This window comes from Musca autumnalis, unplaced genomic scaffold (genome assembly GCF_047663935.1).
Source record: "Musca autumnalis isolate F117 unplaced genomic scaffold, ASM4766393v1 scaffold_4, whole genome shotgun sequence".
NCBI lineage: Eukaryota > Metazoa > Arthropoda > Insecta > Diptera > Muscidae > Musca > Musca autumnalis.
The window spans coordinates 241,973,147-241,996,063 of NW_027411977.1; the positions used below are offsets into that span (position 1 = coordinate 241,973,147).

General features: G+C 34.8%; 2 protein-coding genes across 8 annotated transcripts in view; one reads left to right on the forward strand and one right to left on the reverse strand.

Annotated features, from left to right (window-relative positions):
- The window catches only part of LOC141403759 (uncharacterized), a 567,712-nt gene that overhangs the window by 185,208 nt on the left and 359,587 nt on the right, over nt 1–22,917 (forward strand). For 4 of the 6 annotated variants that reach the window (XR_012412889.1, XM_073986676.1, XM_073986683.1 and 1 more), the window contains one exon: nt 5,195–5,221. The exons of the other annotated variants lie outside the window; for them this stretch is intronic. Coding sequence is in view for 1 of the 4 variants with exons in the window: in XM_073986683.1 (XP_073842784.1) it covers nt 5,195–5,221 (27 nt within the window). In the remaining 3 variants the exon portion in view is untranslated. The remainder of the gene's footprint in view (nt 1–5,194; nt 5,222–22,917) is intronic. 6 annotated transcript variants of the gene reach the window in all.
- LOC141403825 (uncharacterized) overlaps nt 3,603–22,917 on the reverse strand; it is a 41,712-nt gene continuing 22,397 nt past the window's right edge. The window contains exons 1-2 of one of the 2 annotated variants that reach the window (XM_073986824.1): nt 17,455–17,601; nt 3,603–5,095 (exon numbers count right to left, since the gene is read on the reverse strand). In XM_073986824.1, the coding sequence (XP_073842925.1) occupies nt 3,892–5,031 (1,140 nt within the window). In that variant the 5' untranslated portion in view covers nt 5,032–5,095; nt 17,455–17,601 and the 3' untranslated portion in view covers nt 3,603–3,891. Of the gene's footprint in view, nt 5,096–17,454; nt 17,602–22,917 lie in introns of those variants that run through there. The other variant, XM_073986823.1, reaches the window with a different exon arrangement.

The window sequence follows — 22,917 nt, forward strand, 5'->3', positions numbered from 1 at the left end:
CTCTCACCATTTTTCTGCGGCGAAAGAGATGTCGCTTACGCATGTTTGTGATTTGAGTGACAGCTACTTGTTTCACTCAAACAAAAACTCCTAAAAATATTAACATTTACGAAATATATGCCTATCAAAAAGAGTGGCATAGTTAATTTCATATGTAAAGTACATTTTAAAGTGGAGAAGTTTGCAAACAAAGACCCTAATTGGTTGAAAAACAAATAAATTGTTTTCGAAGTTGAGTCATTTGACTAGCCCCAGTCTGGCTTGAGTCAGATGACTGACCCCAAATCGATTCGTGCGACATCTGGTTGAGAATGAAAAATGAGAGCGTTCGTAGTCTCTGCTTAATTAGTCTATGGTGTTACTGCCAACTTAGTTTAATGCATCCCTTTACAATGCAAATCAAGGCCAATTTTTGTGGTAAACCTCTTATGAAAAATTTCGCAGATATACTATAGCTCTGTTCCTTTACGTGCAAGAATCTTAAAGTTTTACAACTTTTTACTCGAAAAGCGTTCCTTTACTTCAGACACTATACAATTCATATGGAAGTAGATTACAACTTTTGCTACTTTTGCCAGTTTTACCATTTTCAAAAGTAAAGGAACAGACCATATGTATCTATAAACGAAGGATGTTTCTTTCTCATATGTTTCCGTAGATTACGATCTTCTACATAATATGCACCACATATTTCAAAATTATATTTAGCAAGTGTTTGAGTGGAATGAGCTCCTGAATGCGACATGTGAAAATGCTTATCAAGGCGTTTTTGTGTGGTATATCTTTTTTGACATATTTCGCAGATATAATCTGTATCTATAGACAAAGGATGTTTATCTCTTATATATGCCCCGAGACGTTTTTCTTTCGTATAACATCTACCACATATTCCACAACTATGTTTAGTAGACATTTGAGTGCAGCGAGCTTCTGGATGCTTCTTTAAATAATGCATATCAAGTCCTATTTGGCCGTTAAATCTTTGATGACATATTTTGCAGATATACTCTGTATCTATAGACAAAGAATGTTTATCTCTAATATGAGTCACAACTTCTTCAAAACATCTACCACATATTTCACATTTGTTTTCAGTAGGTGTTGCAGCTAACCGATGTTCCCAATCGGAATGCCTATCCAGACTTCTTTGTGTATTAAAACTTTGCGAACATATTTCGTAGCTATGTTTAGATTCTATATAATATCTATCACATATTTCAAATATATGTTCAGTTGGTGTTTGAGATTCTGGATGCGCCCAGTAACAATGCCTATCAAGACCTGTTTGTGTGGTAAAGCTTTGATTACAAATACCGCAGCTATACTCAGCATTTGTGGACAAAGGATGTTTATATCTGATATGTCTCCGTAGATTTGTAAATTCTGTATAGGATCTACCACAGATTTCACATTTGTGTTCAGCAGGTGTTTGAGCAACCCGGAAATATGAAATAATAGATCTTCCTTTATTGGAACTGACGTTAGCGTATGAATCACCATTGATGTCAGGGCCTTTACTGTCATTCTCATCTGTGTGCACATGAATTATTTCTAATTTGGGTAAAGATATTTGGTGAGTTATTGCACTATTTAAATGTTGTTGTGTAACATCGTCAGTAAAAACTTCCGTACGATCATCAGATTTGAGTGATGGCGGTGAATTCTCCGGTAAAAATTCTTCCATTTCATCCGGATCCTCCTTTTTAATTATATCAATAATGGACTTTTCGACATTCTCTGGTAGAAATTCTTCCATTTAATCTTTTTTATTATCATTTAGAATAAACATATGTAAAATTTTCAAGTTTTGTTGTATTGTAGTGTATATACATCATTGTTGAACATTTTCTGTTTATAATCTTTGGCAAAGGGTTCAGTTTTTATGGAAATATTTTCCGACATCTTTACATTAAATATCGTTCTTTTCAATTAAGGAAAACAAGATCTTACTACAACGTATTTGAGGTCTGTAAAATAGAAACAAAAATTACATATGTAATTATTTTTATGTTTTTGTAACATCATTTGATATTTTATATTAATTTCGTAATTTTTTAAGAGAATTTGAAGCCCCTTTTTTCACGGTCAAAATCGTCCAAGTCCAATATGGCAACTTCAACTGATATGACTTCAAATGTCACTTCCGTTGCTTAAAGGTCAAATGAAACCCAATGGATTTCGGATGAGTTCTCATTTGACGTATACGCAAAGGAATTGGCAGTTGGAATCGAGTGGAATTCGTAAATGTAAACCATGCATTACTCTTTCCTTGACTTTCCGCCTGCTTCTGTATGTCGAAAGAAGAATGTGTGCGAAAGAAACACGTCCAAACTCTTGTGTGTTTTTCAAATTTGTTTTTTTGCTTTGAAACAAAAGCAAAGGAAAAATTATTCCCAAAACTAAAGTTCGGGCGTGTTTCATTCGCACACATTCTTCTTTCGACATACAGAAACTGGCTGTTTGTCTATGCAGCTATTAATAGTTGCTTTCCAGAACTAAAATGTTTTTACAATTTTTAAACATTTTTACCACATGTATTGTATGTGTAACTCATTTTCACAGTTCTCTCTTACGATGGCAGTTCGGAAACTTCTTAGCCTAGCACAAAACGCGCGGTATAAACAGAAAAAATTTAAGTGTTTTGGAATCTTCCATCTCTGTTATGAACACATGTTAAATTTTGTTTCGATCTGGCAACTTCTTCTTCAACTCCTTGAAGCTTCAGGAGATTATATTGAAAAATAAAAATATTTTTAAAAAACTAACTATTCTCTTTCATTATAGGCAAAGAAGTTTCCGAACCGCCCTCGTAGCTCAGTGTATGTACATCATTGTTGAAATTTTCTGTTTATAATCTTTTTTATGGAAATATTTTCCGACATCTTTACTTTGAATATCGTTCTTTTCAATTAAGGAAAACAAGATCTTACTACAACGTATTTTAGGGCTGTAAAATAGAAACAAAAATTACATATGTAATTCTTTTTATGTTTTTGTAACATCATTTGATTTTTATATAAATTTCGTGATTTTTTAAGACAATTTGAAGCTCTTTTTCACGGTCAAAAACGTCCAAGTCCAATATGGCAACCATACTGGAAGGTGCCAGATTCCTTTAGTATTTCATCTCTAAGACTTATGCTTGGTTTACATTTACAAAATCCACTCGACTTCAACTGTCAATTCCATTGCTTAAACGTCAAATGAAATCGAATGGATTTCAGATGAGTTCTCATTTGACGTATACGCAAAGGAATTGGCAGATGAAATCGAGTTGAATTCATAAATGTAAACCAAGCATTACTCTTTCCTTCACATTTGGTCTGTTCCAGTACTGCACATTTCTACACATTTTTACTATTTTTTTCGATAACATAAAGGAAAAATCGGTTATCGGAGTAAAAATGTGTAGAAATGTGTAGTACGGGAACAGACCAATTGTCTATGCAGCTAATAATAGTTGCGTTCCAGAACTAAAGCGTTTTTACAATTTTTACCACTTTAAACATTTTTTACCATATGTATTGTATGTGTATCGCCTTCTCACAGTTCTCTCCGTTACTACTTTTACCATTAAAAAAGTACGGAAACACACATAATGATTTGTATTGCTTTAATTTATTTTACTTATTAGATAATTATCTGTTATTTATTAATACAAAAGTTAAGTTCATATTTACACACTCACATAGGTGCATACGTTTGTATTTTTTTATTATATTTAATGAATTCTCTTTTCAAACTATTAAAAAGTATCAAAATGTAACGACAAACACAACCGGCCTTTTTTTAATTTTTTCTTTAAACATTTTCTTCCAATGCGAAACACTGTGAGAGCAAACCAAGTGACATCCTTTCTAATTACCATCTACAAAAAGTGTGTAGTGTTACTCATGAAGAATTATCACTTTGTTTATCATTATGTTCAATAGGTATTTGAGTGGAATGGGCACCTTGATGCATCCAGTAATAATGTTTTTTAAGACCTCTTGGTGTGGTAAATCTTTGATTACATATTTCACAGATATACTCGGTATCTAAAGACGAAGGATGTCTCTTTCTTATATGTCTCCGTAGATCTGCAACTTCTCCATAAGAACTATCACATAGTTCACATTTGTGTTTAGCACGTGTTTGAATGGAATGATATTCTGCTGGATGAGTCTTGTACAAATGTACAACAAGTCCCTTTTTTGTGGTAAATCGTTGATTACATATTTCGCAGATATACTCTTTATCAATACCCAAACAGTGGTCGTTTCTCATATGTCTTTGTAGACTCTTTTCGTTGACATAAGATCTATCACATTGTTCACATTTATGTTTGGTATGTGCTTGAGTGGCATCAGCATCTGGATGTGTCCAAGTAGAGTGCCTATTAAGGCCATGTTGTGTGGTAAATATTTTTTGACATATTTCGCAGATATACTCTGTATGCGAAGGATGTTTCAATCGTACATGTTCCAGAAGACTCTTAGATTGATCATAGCGTTTACCACATGTTTTACATTTATATTTTCCAACTTTTTTATTTGAAACTATGGAAACTTCCAAAGAGCCCTCTTCACTATCATTGGCTTCAGGGTCATTACTATTATGCTCATCTTCGTGTACATCCATTATTTCTAATTTGGGTAAGGACATCTGCTGAGTTGTTGTAGCAGTTAGAAGTTGTGGTGTAACATGTTGTTGGTGTACTTCGTCATGTGTAATAACTTCCGCACGATCATCAGATTTTAATGTAGGTGATGACGCTGTATAGGTACTATGTGAATCATCTGGTAAAAATTCGTCCATTTCATCCACTTCCTCTTCTTTGATTATACCTATTGTGGATATATCGACATTCTCTGGTAAAAATTCTGCCATTTTATCCAAGTCGAGTTCATCTTCTCCAATAACATTTCCCATAGTTGTAAAATGTTCAAGTTTTGTTGCATTGTAGCTTAGTGTATGTGTAACATTGTTGAAATTTTCGTGATCATAATCATTGGCAATGGGTTCAGTTTTTATGGAAACATTTTCCGACATCTTTACTTTGTATGTCTTACTTTTCAATTTTTTAAAATAAGATTTTTCTAGAATTTCTTCAGGGCTGTAAAATAGAAACAAAAATTACATATGTAATTATTTTAAGTTTTATTATTATTTTTTTTTAAGTTTTTGTAACAACATTTAATTATTTTTATTTCAGGTTGCATCATTTTCAGTGACACCCACTGTAAGTAAAGTAATACTCTCTAATGATAATAGAATTTGTTCATGTTTTGCATTTATTTGTCTTCTTTTTATTAATTTCAAAAGTTTTACAAACGTTTAAATCTAACAAAATTTGCATTAGATATTTGAGGGACTTTCACAAAACTCAAAATCAATCTTTATATTTTATTGTGGATATTTTTTTAGTAATTCTTCTTTCGCGTCGACATGCCAGACTCAAATATGTTCCGTTAGATCGGATATTTCCTTAGGTAGAAACCTGGATATTGTTTTCGACATTTCGACCACCATAAACTAAACTATGCCATAGATTCTTTAGACAAATGATGTTTATTTCTCTTATGTCTCCGTAGATTAGCACCGTCTGTATAGCAGCTACCACATAGTTCACAATTATATTTTTTAACAGGTATTTGAGTGGAATGAGCTCCTGGATGCTTCCGAAGAAAATGGTTACTAAGGCCACATTGTGTGGTAAATCTTTTATGACATATTTCACAGCTGTGCTCTGAATCAATAGACAACGGATGTTTTTCTCTAATATGACTCCGAAGACTTATTTCGTTTATATAGGATCCATCACATAGTTCACAATTATATTTAGTACGTATTTGAGTGGAATCAGCTCCTCGATGTACCCGGGTAGAATGTACTTCAAGGCCTTGTTGTGTGGCATATCTTGCATTACATAATTTACAGATATACTCTGTATCTATGGACAAAGGATGCTTTTTTCTGATATGTAACTGGAGATTTTTTGATTCCATATAACATTTGCCACATATTTCACATTTATGTTCGGCGGAATGAGCTCCTGGATGCATCATGTAAGAATGCTTATACAGACCTGCTTGTGTGGCAAATCTTTGATTACAAATTTCGCAGATGTACTCGGCATTTATAGACAAAGGATGTTTATTAGAAATATGTCTTCGCAAATTTGCAACTTCCGTAAAAGAAGTATTGCATAGTTCACAATTATATTTAGCACGTATTTGAGTGGATTGAGCTTCTGGATGCATCCGGGTAGAATGCTTATAACGACCTGTCTCTGTGGTAAAGCATTGATTACAAATTTCGCATATATAATTTGTATCTTTACACGAAGGATGTCTATTTCTTATATGTGCCTGGAGTCTCCAAAATTTTATAAAACCGCTACCACATATTTCACATTTATACTCAGCAGGTATTTGAGTGGGATGCTTTCGGATAGAATGCGAATTAAGACTGGCTTGTGTGGTAAATCTGTGATTACAAATTTATATGTGTCCGAAGACTTTTATCTTCTGTAAAAGAACTATTACATAGTTCACAATTATGTTTTGTAGGTATTTGAGAGGAAGGATGCATCCGGTTATAATGCTTATCTAGACCTGGTGGTGAGGTAAATTTTTGATTACAAATTTCGCAGCTATAAACGGCATTTACAGACGAAGGATGTTTATGTCTCATATGTTTCTGTAGATTTTTAGATTCTCTAAATGAACTACAACATAGTTCACATTTATGTTCACGAGAAGATGAGATATCAGACTTTGCAGGGTTTTTATCTTCAGCGATTTTATCATCTGATGTATTATATTTTCCATAGTTTTTATATGAAACATCTATAGAGTCATCTCCATAATCATTGACTTTAGGGCCATTACTATTCTGCTCATCTTCGTGCACATCCATTATTTCTAATTTGGGCAGGGATATCTGTTGAGTTGTTGTAGTAGTTAGATGTTGGGCAGTCGCTTCGGTACGATCATCAGATTTCCATGTGAGTGATGACGACAAGTTGATGCTAGGTGAATCCTCTGGCAAAAATTCGTCCATTTCATCCACATCCTCTTCTTTGACTATATCAATTGGGGATTTAGTAAATTCTGGTAAAAATTCTTCCATTTTAACCAAGTCTAGTTCCTCTTCTTTAATATCATTTTGCATATTTGTAAAATTGTCAAGTTTTGTTGCATTGCAGTCTAGTTCAGTTGTATACATTTTAGAATCTTCTTGTTTATAATCATTGGCAAACGGTTCCGTTTTTATGGAAAAATGTTCCGACATCTTTAATTTGAATATCTTACTTTTCAGTTTAGGAAAACAAGATTTTACTAGAATTTATTTAGGGCTGCAAAATAGAAACACAAATGTCCATATGTAATTCGTTTTAAGCCTTTTTAACACTATTTGATCATTTATATTAATTTCGTAATATTTTTTAAACTATTTGAAATCGTTTTTTACTTATTTTCACGGCCAAAATCGTCTATGTACAGTAGAGGAACCCTATTTAATATTTCCTCTCAAACACCCTCTTTTCCTTCCATGGCACAATTATCCAGGTAGTGGCGTCGTAAAATGTTGTTGGGGAAATAACAAAATAACAACAAAAATATTTTTTTTTATAAACTTCGTTTGCGGAAAGGGAATAATACACAAATAAACAATATTTGATATGCCTAAATTATATTACCTATTTTAATTGATATTTAATTCAATTTAAGTACTATTCGTATACCTTTAGTTCAAATTTACAAAAAGACTTTATCACACCCCTACACATCAAATATCAGTCCATTATAAATTTCAGTTCACGTTTTATAGGACGGTACGGGTATCTTGAAGATTTTACCCACATTTTCTAACCGAAGTATCTGTAATTTCTGGAATTTTTTATATCAAAATGTGTAAAACCTTTATTCAAAAAATGTTACTCAATGCGCTGACTTTGACATGGCCCCCATGTAACAGTTTTTTTAACACATTTTAATTTAGGCCTTTTTGTTCTAGTGGGATAAAAGCCTTCTTGTTAAAATTTTGGGGACATGGATCTACGTTTTCAAATGTACTTTCTAAAACGTACAGAATAAAAAAGAAACAATACTGTTCAAAAGATTCATTGGACTTTAGACTCTAATACAAAAAATCGGAATTCTAACTATATCCACTTATGCAACATCAAAACGGTACCAAATTTTACTTATAATAGGTATAAGTTTCAAAAATTACATCGTTATATCTAAAAATATATCCCAACAGCAATACTCATTTACTGCTTTATCTGAACACTTTGAATCCAATATTGTGCATTTAGTAATTTTCGTTCACTTATGGTACGTATATCCACATCCATAACACAAACCTACACACCAACAGCGACTATAATACCAAATTTCAGAATTCCACCTATATTCATATAGCAAATCTGGTACCATTTAATACTTTTCTCCTCCAACAGCAATCTTAATCTTATATTTTCGGATTTTAGCTCGATGCGTTCACCCATATCCAAATTGTACCAAATTTAGTACTTTTTGTAAACAGCAGTAATCATAATTCCAAATGTCACGATTCAGGCTCTATCCATTAACCAAAATCTAAATTTAGTACCATTTAGTACTTTTCGTACGCAAAAAGAACGAATTTCCAAATTTATCTCAATCCTATACTCAAACAGTAATCTTATTTTCAAATTTCAGAATTCAATCTCTATCCGTCGAATCAAATCCAAATAGTAACATATTAAGTACTTTTAAGTACGAATTTCAGAACATACATCCATATCTCAATCCTATACTCCAACCGTAATTATTATTCCAAATTTTAGTAGTGGGATTCTGTAACTCATTTTTGCTCTTATCGATAATTGTCGGTAAAATTAAAATGCTTATAATTTCGATAATTAACGAAATTTTTCGGTAAGTTAACAATGAATAAAAAGTAGTCGCTACCATCTACCGACACAAACAGTGATGCCAACTTTTCTTTATGTTTTTAGTCATAATTTTAATTTTACCGATTTTTGTCGGTAACAGCAAAAATGAGTTACAGAATCCCACTACAGGTTTGCAGCTCCATACTTTCACCCAAATCCAACTTGAACCAAATTCTATACTCCAGTAATCATTATTCCAAATTTCAGGATCCCGCCTCTATCCATTTATCCAAATTGTACCAAATTTGGTACACTGTAGCTGTTTAAGTTAGAATTGATTATTTGATTTAAATTGGCCCTATGAATTGCATAGGCATATTCGTTTAAATCTCCTCATTCCCATTTATTACATCCCTGTAATAGTATGAGAGATTTCAAGGAATATTCACTTGACAACCGCCCTTTTGAAGCATCTATGCAGATGTCAAAACAAACATAATAACAAATAAACAAAAAGATCGATCGACAGCTTGAATCGCAAGCAACAACTCCCGCGCTTTATTGTAAGCATTGTACATATCGTTGTACATTAATTCGAAAAGGTAATATTGTTTACCATCAATAAACACACGGCAATCGAGCCAAACCTTTTTACTAATAAAACTATTGTGTTTTATTTCTTATTCTCTTTTTATATTGACGGCCAAACGTACGCATTGGGCGTACTGGCTCCATTGGGGAGCCTCGATAACACTTGTTCCCCCCAGTCCCTATAGTGCGGACTAAACATTTGGTCGCTTCGGGCCGAATAAACATTTGATCCAATCGAGCCGGATATTCCAGTTGGCATAATTTTGGAAACCATTACAGTCTACAATCCCATTGCTGCTTACTATTATCGGTACGTATAGTGCATAGTGAGCATCAAAATAAATAAAAAAACAAGTGTTCGTTTGTTTGTTTGGTCGTTTTGCAACGTCACATACCTATTCCCTTTTTTGTTAATCGGTCAAAGTCCAAATCGTGGACAGACATACGGGAATAAAAAATCAAAACAAAATAAAAAATATTTTCTTCTAATATTTGGGTTATTTTTCGTTTCTCTTCTTCTAAATTTTCGCTGTAAATTTCATTTACCTGCTTCTACTTATTGTTGTTGCAAAATTGGTTAAAAAAATATTCCCTAAAAATAACATTGATTTGCATTGATCTGTTTTCGCTAGCTTTAGCAGTGTAAATATTCAAACATACTTTCATAAATACATCGGTTACATACATATTTACACTGCACGGCCTATTCGTGGTCCCTTCTGTGCTGGTACACACACGTTTGTATTGATACATACTCCAGCATCGTCGTTCTGTTGTTTTGTCCAGTCGGTCAGCCAGTCAGTTGCATGCGAATGTATACACACACGCATGTACGCATAAATATTGCATTTTGGTAATTCCTCTTTCTGTCGTGTCCGTTTTTATTGCACGGTCTCCCGCCGGTGTATTATTACACAGTACCCGGTCAGTAAATTAGTACTGTGACACATATTAGTATATTTTATTGTAAATATAATAAATCGGTGTCAGGGAACTTTTTAATAAAATTTTTGGACATTTTGGAATTGCGTGCACCCTACAATTGGTCAATTGGACCTTTTCTTGTGTAGGGAGTTATTTAAACATATTTATTGCGATGCATATAATTTCTTAGAATTTCAATATAGTTTGAAATTTTCCTTGCATTTTTGGACATAAGTACGCTACATTCGGTGGCTAATTGTATAAATTCGATATTGCGCGCACCCTACAGTCGCTCAATTGGATTTGTTCTTGTGTAGGGAGTTGTTTACTCGAATTTTGTGATTTTTTCGGAATTTTGATATTGTTCGAATTTCCTGTTGAATTTTTTGACGCAAATACACTACATTCGGTGGTTATTTGTATAAATTTGATATTGCATGCACCCTACAATTGTACGTTTTCTTGTGAACGGCGTATTTTAGACATATTTTTAGTGAATTTTGTAATTTTTGTCTGAAATTTTGATATTGTTCAAATTTCCTGTTGCACTATTGCACAAATATACGCTACATTCGGTAGTTGTTTGTTGATTCTTAGTTGACATTAGATAATTTTATTGATTTTTACTGCAAAATTAATATCGTATAGTGCCATTTTCGCTAATAATTTTGTAAATTAAATAGTAATTTACATAATTTTGTAGTTTAAATAGCGCATCCCAGGTATTTTGAATATTGTTTTAAAATTTCTGTTGCGATTTGCTTTTGAAATTTGAATATAGTTTCAAATTGTAGATAAATTAAATGGTAATTTACATACATTTTGGAATTTAAATATTAAATAATAAATATTGTTTTAATTTCCTATTGTGGATTCTTAGGTTGTTCCTAGACCCTTAGAGTTGTTAATTGCATTTTTTGGTTGATTTTCTTTAGAGTAATTTGGTGCAATTTGTGGGATTTTCAATATTGTTTCAGATTTCCGATTTTAAATCAGCACGCTACAATTGGTAGTTTGAGAATTTATCCTTTTGTGGAAAGTAAATTAATTTATTGGCATTATTCTTTGTGGCTACAAATTTGCTAGCTTTATTTTATCCTGTTTTTCGTTAATATGGCTTTCACCCCTAAAGAAAAGATCCTCAGAGCTTCCAATTCTATAGTGAGATTCACTGCACATTTCGGTGCGATGAAGGAAGACGAACTTGACATTTATGCTCTCGAAGTTAGGAGTGAGGAAATTGAGAAATTGTGGAAAAACTTTCAGGAAACTTTTAGTAAATGCCTCTCGTCTGTAGAAAATCCTGAAAATCTTAACTCCATATATGAGGAGTCGTATAATAAATATATAAGTTGTTCTTCAATGATAAATAGTTTGTTGTCAAAGTTTAATAGTTCTTTTAAAATATCACCGAACACATTGGATAGTTCGGAAGACTTCTTAACAAAACATCCAGGCGACATTTCTGTGGAAAAACAGTCCTGTGATGTGAATGTTAAAAACGTGAGTTTGTCGTCCCATCTCTCTCGTGATGTGGGAACACAGGCATCTAGCTCTACAATATTGAGTATTGGGAATCCTAGAGTAGGCACAAACTTCGTTGCTGATCTCCCAAATATTGATAACATTCATAATCTTGCGTTACCTCCTTTGGATGTTGAAGTTTTCGATGGAAACTTTCTTAACTGGCCCACTTTCAGAGATTGTTCAGTGCGGTTTATATAAATAACTCCCAGTTGACAGATATTGAGCGCTTGTGTCATCTGGTGGGTAAAACTAGTGGTGAGGCTCGAGAAATCGTCTCCAAGTTTCCTCAGACTCATAGGAGTTTCGACCTTGCGTGGAATGCGTTGAATTCCACATTTAATAATCCACGGTTGCTCGTCCACAATCAATTAAAATCTTTGTTTTCGCTTCCTGTGTTGGATCAGGAAACTAGTTTGGGACTTAAGTCTATTCAACGCGGGATCAATAGTTGCCTTTCGGCAATGGCAATTTATGAAATACCTACGGATAGTTGGGATCCGATTGTGGTTTTCGTTTGTTTGCAAAAATTGCCTCAGATCACTCATGCTTTATGGGAGCAGAGTGTGAAAAATAAGTCTCGTCTTTCAACTTGGAAAGAATTAGATGCATTCTTGACAGAAAGAGTTCGAACTCTTCTGTGTTTGCATGAAATGAGAAGTGTTGGCACTTTGTATAATTCGACTTGTAAAGTGTCTCCTAAATCTTGTACTTCTCATCACTCTTCTCCCAGTCCCAAACTCTTTTCGACACCTCTTCGTACGTCTCCTAATACTTGTTGCGTTCTTTGCACAGAGCAACAACACAAATTAAATGTTTGCCAGCGGTTCGTAAATTGTACGCCGTTGGAAACATTTAAATTGGCCAAAAAGCATCGTTTGTGTGTGAATTGCCTACGGAAGGGACACGAAGTCAAAAATTGTGCTAGTCGTTCTTGTCGCAAGTGCAATCAGAGGCATAACACTCTATTGCACAGAGATCGCTCTATGGTGAGCAGTCCGAGTCATATTGTGACTCCCAGAAGTTCGAAGTTGTCAGCTTCGGCTTCCACCTTTCGGCCTAGAACCTTAAATTGTACCACAAGTTCGTCTACATCTAGCGCTCCGTCGACATCGGTCGATAATTTAGTTCGAAAATCTTTCCACGTTACGCAAGAAAGAAAAGTTCTATTGGGAACAGCGCTGGTGAATATCGTTCACCAAGGTGCTTCATTTCCTGTTAGGGCGCTTATCGACCCGGCTTCTGAGTCGTCTTTAATTTCGGAAAGACTTCAGAAGGATCTGAAACTCCAGGTTCAATCCACGAAATCGACAATCATTGGAGTTAATAGTACTGTCGCAGCTACATGTCGTAAAAGCTGCTCATTGAAACTTTGCAGTGGTGGTGACAGGTCGTCTACTTTTGAGACTTCGGCGTTGGTAGTAGATTCCATATCGAGAAAACTTCCAACCTTTTCGGTCACTTCGGACCTTAAGTCGGATTTGTCGAATATAGTTTTGGCAGATCCTCAATTCGGCGAATCGGGCCCCGTGGATATTTTGATAGGAGCAGATTTGTACCCGAAGATAATTAAAAATCATACTCTTCGACTTTCGTCCGGTTCGCTGCTCGCTCAAAATACATCATTTGGATGGATTGTTACGGGTCCTGTCACTTAAATTTGGTTTTTCGTAAATCGTACGGAAAAATAGTTGTAAAGCGGCCCCAACCAAACAAGGCGAACATTAGCTCACGTTGCACTATCGTTCGCAGGGTCCCTAATGGCCCTTTCGTTAGCCAGGTCTATAGTGATCTGCACAACAGCTGGGTCCCTAATGGCCCAGTCGCTTGAATGGTCTCTTATGACCATATTTACCGCGGGGTCCCTAATGGCCCGGGGTCCCTAATGGCCCAATCGTTTAGTTTGTAAGCCTATCACATGGTCCCTAATGGCCATATTTACCGCGGGGTCCCTAATGGCCCGGGTCCCTCATGGCCCATCGTTTAGTATGTAAGATTGTTTTTGAAAAAATGAAAAAAAAAAACAAACAAAAAATTGAAAAAAAAAGTAAAAGGTTATGCTCACGCCTGCACTATACCAATACTGAATACTTACATATATACATTGCACTTATATCGATTTTGTTAAAACATTGGGATGTTTCAAGGGAGGCGGCAAATGTTTAAGTTAGAATTGATTATTTGATTTAAATTGGCCCTATGAATTGCATAGGCATATTCGTTGAAATCTCCTCATTCCCATTTATTACATCCCTGTAATAGTATGAGAGATTTCAAGGAATATTCACTTGACAACCGCCCTTTTGAAGCATCTATGCAGATGTCAAAACAAACATAATAACAAATAAACAAAAAGATCGATCGACAGCTTGAATCGCAAGCAACAACTCCCGCGCTTTATTGTAAGCATTGTACATATCGTTGTACATTAATTCGAAAAGGTAATATTGTTTACCATCAATAAACACACGGCAATCGAGCCAAACCTTTTTACTAATAAAACTATTGTGTTTTATTTCTTATTCTCTTTTTATATTGACGGCCAAACGTACGCATTGGGCGTACTGGCTCCATTGGGGAGCCTCGATAACACTTGTTCCCCCCAGTCCCTATAGTGCGGACTAAACATTTGGTCGCTTCGGGCCGAATAAACAGTAGCATTTTAGTACACCTAAGTACGAATTTCCAAAGCTACCTCAATATCTCAAATCTTCTCCAGTAATCCTAATTGCAAACTTCTGGTTTCCAGCTCTATCCGTTCACCCAAATCCAAATTGCACCAAATTTAGTACCATTTAATACTTTTCGTACACATAATTACATACTTCCGAAGCTGTCTCCATAACTCAATCATACACTTCAACAGTAATCCTAATTCCAAATTTCAGGTTTGCAGCTCCATCCGTTCTCCCAAAGCGAACTTGAACCAAATTTAGTACCGTTTAGTACGAATTTCCAAAACTACCTCAATCCTACACTCCATAAGTAATTAAATTCCAAATTTCAGGATTCCAGCTCTATCCGTTCACCTAAATCCAATTTGTACCAAATTTAGTACCGTTTACTACTTTTCGTACCCATACGTAAGAATTTCCAAAACTACCTCAATCCTTTACTCCATCAGTAATCTTAATTTCAAATTTCAGGTTTCCATGTCTATCTAAATCCAAATTGTACCATTTAGTACTTTCCGTACACATAAGTATGAATTTCCAAAAGTACACCCATATCTCAATCGTACGCTTCAACGGTAATCTAAATTCCAAATTTCAGGTTTTCAGCTCTATCCGTTCACCCAAATCCAAATTGTACCAAATTTAGTACCATTTAGTACTACTCGTACACATAAGAACGAACTTCCAAAATAATTTCCTTATATCAACACCACTTCACAACCTTGATTTCCATACCAAATATGAACATTGTAGCTATATCCGCTTAAAATATACAATTGGTAGCAAATTTAGTAACTTTTGGTACACTTATAAGTCGAATTTTCAAAAACCCTTTGGTACATCTTTCTAAATCTCCATCAGTTACCCTCATTCCAAAATTCAGAATTCTAGCTCTTCCCGTTTGCCTAATACAAAGGGTACTATATTTAGTACCTTTTAGTATTTTTCGTACCCTTCTAGGTCGAATTTCCAAAAACCCAGCCTTATCTCACCCCTACACACCGACAGCAACCCACAGTCCAAATTTCAGCTTTCTAGCTTCAGCGGTTTCGTCTGGGCGATGATATACATGTCACTCACTCACTCAGTCATCACTAAGGTCGCCATCAGACCATCTGCTTTTTCACATGTATGAATCAGCTGTTCTGTATATTAGTATACCTAAAGTGACAACATACATGTGAAAAAGCAGATGGTCTGATGGCGGCCTAAGCTCTTTTATATATACATATAGATTTGACTTTTCATATTCGATCAGCTGGTGTGATACCACTACCTGGTAGTTCTGCCATGTTTCCTTCACTTTGTGTATGCAGTAGAGTTGTATAGTTCATGAACGAACTAGTTCAATTAAAGGATTCATCGAAAAGATCGTAGGAACTAGAATAGTTGATACAGTTCATTATAGTTGGGTTCCTTTACGTGCCTGAAGTTACGTTTTTACCACTTAGTTTTTACCACTTTTCATCCGAAAAGTGTTCCCTTGCTTTAAAAAGCATACCATTTATATGATAGCAGCTCACCACTTTTACCATTTTTGTCACTGTTACCATTTTTAAGAGTAAAGGAACAGACCATATAGTTCAATAGTTTCACTGAGCCGAAAGATCCACAAAAAAGACCAACGAACGAACGATTCGCAATCTAGTTCAACATGTCGTTCACAAATGCATAAAGTGACGCCGTCGTCTGTGTTATACGATGCCCTCGCAATGTAATGTGTTTGTTTTTTTTTTTTTTGGATCAAGGTAATGGAAAAGCTAGATGTGTTTTACACATTTTACTCGAAAAAACGTTCCCGTGCACAAAAAAGTTGTAAAATGTTCACTTCTCTTTAAACAAAAATGGCGCTGAATGACGCTCTCTTTAAAAACTTTTTAGACGACAAATTTGGGCGAGTAAAAAAATAGTAACATGGTTGCCGGCGTCTGATTGGCTGATACGCCGACTTTGACATTTGTTCCAGTTTTTTTGACGTATTTTTCATTTTTCCGTTCCCGAACATTTTGAAAAAACTTTTTTGTGACAACAATTTTTATCTCTTTCTCTCTTTTACGAGTTTTACTATTAAAAAGTACGGGAGCGAAGCTGCTGTTCGAAGATGAAGATTTCTACAAAAACATAAAGACAACATATTCCAATATTTCGAATCCACTACCCATTCAATGTGTTTTGTTTGGATAAAAAAAAATATGCACGCGTTTTTATCAAGCGAACGATTAAGACCCGCTGAAGGGTTCTGATCCGAAATTGAACTGAATAGTGCACTAGTAACTAATTAAGTTAAAAGAGCTGAACTTTTGAACTAGATCTTTCAAATGAACTAGACTGTACAACTCTAGGTCCACACTAGAGTGATTTCATTGAAAAAATTGCATGGAATTATGCGTCTCTAGATCGACTTCCATAGTAGAGTTAAATCATAAAATTGCTGTAGTGGGGAATTCGATTTAAGAACGCTTAATTTCATTAAATTATTTAATGAAATTCGCGCTAGTGTGGGCCGGGACTATGTAGATATTTCATAATGTTTTAATTTAACAATAATTTGTTATTTATTAATAAAAAGTTAAGTTAATATTTACACACCCACATAGGTACATACATATGTATGTTTTATTATATTTGATGAATTCTCTTTTCAAGTTGTTCAAAATGATCAAAACGTATGACAAACACAACCACCGTGTTTTTTTTCTAAATATTTTCCTCAAACAAGTTCTCCCAATGTGAAACACTGTGCGGGCAAAGCAAATAACACACACTCTCATTACCATCCACAAACCGTGTGTGGTGCATATGATTTCTTTGATAAGACATTTCCTTTCTTTATTAAGGAGTAAAATACACTGATATGATAAAAAATAAATATACCTTGAATTTGAGGTGAACTGATGAATATTCTTTATTAACACTTATTTATTTTATTCTTAATTTATTATATTTCGTTATAAAACTCAACACAAAAATTAAAAATAAATAGCGCGTAGATACGAAGTGAAGAATGTTGCCGTTCAAACTAAGTTCTGTTGTCGTTTTAACAGGAGACCCAAGTTGTTTCCACAGAGTAAGTGAGCGAGAGAGGCACCCAAATTTGAGCTAACAATTGTTGTTCAGGCAGCGAACAGCCAGATTTTCTAATAAAGATAGCGAATGGCTTGATGAGGGTTGTGTGTGTACAGAAGGGAAATATTTTAGTTAAGCAGGTATTATCTCTTGTATAAAATACAGTCCCCTTGAGAATGATAAAACATGTGGTAGGCAGAACGTCTTCTTGCAGGAGGTAGTTTGAATAAAATGAGATAAGATTTTACCTTACTACATGTGGTATGTTTGAATTAGATTACGGAATGTAATATATGCTGCAGGCTGATAACCATGTGTAGCGAGTTTGCTTTGCCACATGTAAGATAACGAAGTGTGTTATTGACCTCGCCATAAGACCGTATGCAACTGCGTTCGCACACATAAGTGTTTTCTCCCTCTCTCTTTTACACTCATACAATATCATGGCACCATTACCAAGTTAAAAATAATTGCTACAGTTGGTTTTTACCTGTACCGCATAGAATTACCCACGTTTTGGAAACTACTGTTACGGGATTAAGCTGGAAACACATACAACGTTTGGGTAAAGTTTTGTGTCGTTTTGGCCGTTTTTACACTGTTGGGCATGATGCCGAAAAATTCAAATTCATTTGAAATATATGCCGACAAACAGATAAACGCTGGACTTTCGTATCGTCGTCGCCATGTTGTTGTTGTTTTTTTCTCGACGCCCAACGCAAAACTTTAATCAAACCATAGACTAATTAATGTAGAGACAAAGAATGGCTCTCACCATTTTTCTGCGGCGAGACAGATGTCGTTTACGCATGTTTGTGGTTTGAGTGACAGCTACTTGTTTCACTCAAACGAAAACTCCTAAAAATATTAACATTTACGAACTATATGCCTATCAAAAAGATTGACATAGTTAATTTCACATGTAAAGTACATTTTAAAGTAGCGAAGTTTGCAAACAGAGACCCTAATCGAAGTTGAGTCATTTGACTAGCCCCAGTCTGGCTTGAGTCAGATGACTAGCCCCAAATCGATTCGTGCGACATCTGGTGGAGAATGAAAAATGAGAGCGTTCGTAGTCTCTACATTAATTAGTCTATGATCAAACTTTGTATCTGTTTTCAGCTTTAGGTTTTTCTTAATACCATAGACTAATTAAGCAGAGACTACGAATTTTTCATTCTCAACCAGATGTCGCACGAATCGATTTGGGGCTAGTCATCTGACTCAAGCCAGACTGGGGCTAGTCAAATGACTCAACTTCGAAAACAATTTATTTGTTTTTCAACCAATTAGGGTCTTTGTTTGCAAACTTCGCCACTTTAAAATGTACTTTACATGTGAAATTAACTATGTCAATCTTTTTGATAGGCGTATAGTTCGTAAATGTTAATATTTTTAGGAGTTTTCGTTTGAGTGAAAAAAGTAGCTGTCACTCAAACCACAAACATGCGTAAACCAAGGCAAATAAAGAAGGTAGCCGACTCGTATCAGCTGATTGAACATGAAATGTCAAAACAAATTGTTGTAATGCTGAATTCGCCTTGAAAAAGGAAAACGTTACGCAAATCAAGGCAAATAAAGAAGGTAGCCGACTCGTATCAGCTGATTGAACATGAAATGTCAAAACAAATTGTTGTAATGCTGAATTCGCCTTGAAAAAGGAAAACGTTACGCAAATGTCATTTGATTAGATGCTCTAAAATTTTTGCGTTTGCTATTTAAGACAATTTATTTTTCTAGATAGCTATTTGAATTTAATTGAGTGAACTCCTCCACTAGAGGTCTTCGTAAATATTTTTGTTTTGGCAGAAGGTTTGTATTATGTATTTTGACTGTAATCAAAACCTTGATTACCAATGGATTACTCGTGATGGCTTACTTCTTTGTAGGAAATTTAAAATAATTTCATATTATTTGGCTTTCAACGGAATTCTTTTGGTTTTTCAAGTGAAGACTTGTTGATCTTCCAATTGAATACTTGTTGATCTTCCAATTGAAGACTTGTTGGTCTTCCAATTCAAGACTTGTTGGTCTTCCAATTGAAGACTTGTTAGTCTTCCAATTGAAGACATGTTGATCTTCCAACTGAAGACTTATTGATCTTCCAATTGAAGATTGTTAATACAGAACAAAATATTTCAAAAATGTTTATTTAAGGTGGAAAATGAGAGTGTGTTGCATTTGCAATAAAAAAGATGTTACTGGCAAAGTAACGTTCTTTAGTGTTCCTAAGGATGAGGCAAGGAAATTGGAATGGTCTGCAGCTTGTGGGATGCATTTGACTACAAAATCAAGAATATGTTTGGACCATTTCAACCCAAAACATGTCACGGGAAGTAGTGCCAAAATGCGTCTGTTACCCATCGCTGTTCCAGAATTGCGACGTACTGAAATATTTCCATGGTAAGTAAATTCTACATAGAAAATAGATCTGGGTATTTTATATTTGTTAAGTACATCCAGTGAATCAGATTTTGAAATGCATATATGTGACCAAGTCCCTGCAAGCATTGAAATCAAGCACATTGGGACAGGAATGAGCAACACCAACATAAAACTTGTTGAAGAGTTGCCTTCCAAGAGCACAAACCATCGATGGAAATTACTGAAAGAAGCCGAAACCCAAACAGAGTATGTAGCATCAGCATGGCAATGTTTTTTTTTTTTTTTGTACTAACTTTCTGGTTTATAGTCCAGTAGTTTTTGCGGCTGAATGCCAAAAATATGCGGAAATTATAAGGAAACTAGAAAGTGAAAAGAGGGAATTAAACCTTAAACTATTAAAGGTGAATGCTCTTGCTGTTTCAGTGAAAAAAATATTTACTGAAGGCCAAATTCAAAAACTGACTGAGAACCACAGAGTGGAATGGAAATGGCCAGACATTTCAAACGCAATATGTCTACACGCTGCAGGTCCCAGAGCGTACCGACATTTATACAATAAAGGTCATCCTCTACCACATGTATCCACACTTCAAGGTTGGTGCAAAAAAATAAATATCAATGAAGGCCTGCTATCAACATCCATCGATTTTATGAGGCAATCGAGTAATATGACTAAAGAGGACAAACTCTGTGTGCTTTCGTTTGATGAGATGAAAGTCACAGAGACTTTTGAGTACAACTTGAGCGAGGATTTTGTACGTAAACCGACAAAATACGTGCAAGTTGTTATGGCAAGCGGATTAAGGAAATCGTGGAAGCAGCCAGTTTTCTACGATTTCGACTGCAAAATGAAAATGGAAATTTTAGTTGAAATTATAAAAGCCCTCCACAGTGCTGGTTTTACAGTAGTAGCAGTTGTGTCTGATATGGGCCCCTCAAATTGTAAGTTGTGGAACGATTTGCGCTTAACACATGGTAAGTATTACACCAGGAAAATAACCCAGTTATGTACCACACTACAACATATTGCTCGGTGTTACCCTGAGGAAGAATCTCAGTGATAAATAAACGGTAAATAATATTAATATAACTATAGATTTAATTTAAGTATAACTCTGCTTAAAATATTTCTTACTTTTCATATGTTCATTACTTTTTGTTTTAATTTATGCACCAATCACAACCGAGTTATATTATGCATGTGTACAAAATTTTATTCAGATTTCATTGGTATTACACTTTGCAACATTTTTAGAGTAATCTTGTGCAAACAATTTGAACTGAGGATTTTCTGAAAGTACAGACCCTGTTTAATAGATAAGTTCTACTGCTTAAGGGCTACAATATTGCTAAAGACAGCAAGGTCCGATACATGTAAAAAAACTGCAGTTTTAAGTTTTAATATGAGGCCATAAAATCCGAACTGGATCTGACAGACCAAAACCCCACTAGGGTTTATGTAGTCTCATTATGTACTTTCAAAAAATGCATACTACAAGTTGTTTCCATTTTCAGTGTTGCATAGCGTTATGCAAACATTATTTTATTATTAATAATTAAAAAATAATAATAATTTAAAAATAACAATTTAACATGGTCAGAAAATCCGTGGTTCCAACATCCAATCAACCCGGGAGATAGAGTTTTTGTATTTTTTGATGTTCCACATCTTTTAAAACTCATACGGAATCACTTTTTGGATACTGGGCTACTAGTTAACTCAGAACTCCTAACATCAAGGACCATAAGTGATGTTTTAAAACACACGAAAAAAAGTGATATGTCCATAGTGTACAAACTAACAGACGAACATCTTACTGTCAAAAGTGCAGGTATGGAAACGTATTTTTCACATGAAATAGTTTGTCATTGTACACATTCTAGGTAGACAAAAGGTTAAACTTGCAGCCCACATATTTTCCCATACTACTGCAAACGCTATTAAACGTTGCTTTATGTTGGGTCTTGAAATATACCAAGCTGTGGAAACAGCAGATTTTATCCAACTAATTAATGACTGGTTTGATGTCCATAATTCATCACTTAACACATTTGGTCTGCCGGGAAAGGTAAATCGTATTATAATTATTACCATATTTAACAATGACATGTATGTAATTAGGAGCCATATGGTAGAAAATTGGAGGCACAAACGGAAATATTGTTTAAAGTAGACAGTATTATGCGTAAACCAATTATTCCAAAAAAGAAAACCCTAGCACCTTTCCAAAAGGGCATATTAATGTCAAATAACGCTCTGAGGATGCTGTACCAATACTTGCAACACCGTGGTTTCGAGTATATTCTAACTCGACGTTTGAACCAAGATGTATTGGAGCACTTTTTTGGAGCTATGAGAAGCAAAGGTGGTCTAAATGATCACCCTTCTCCACAAGATTTCATGTATAGACTTCGGAAATATATACTAGGTGAGAAAAATAAACACATATTAACATTATGTTATTGCTATAATAGTATAATTACAGCTAGAAACACGGAAGTTCTTTCTGGTAAAGGAAATGTTGAAGCTGATTCAATAGAATGGCTCGACAGAACTGTTTCCTTACCAGACGTTCTTCACCATAGCCTCGAAGAAAACCAAAATAATTCCCCAGATGATGGTTATGGAGAGACCCAGACAATTCCATCAACGCAATTTACTGATACTACTGGCTACGGATATTCCCAGCCAACCCCTTCAACACAAATTACAGACCATGGAAATACCCAGGCCACCAATTCAACTCAAGTTTTTGATATACCAGAGCTTGACGAATCCAATATAATGGACGCTGGTCAACTCCAAGAGGATGCTCTGGAGAATGTTTCTGGGCATATTATACGAAAACTTCATTTTGAAGATGTGGAATTCGATTCCAGTACTTA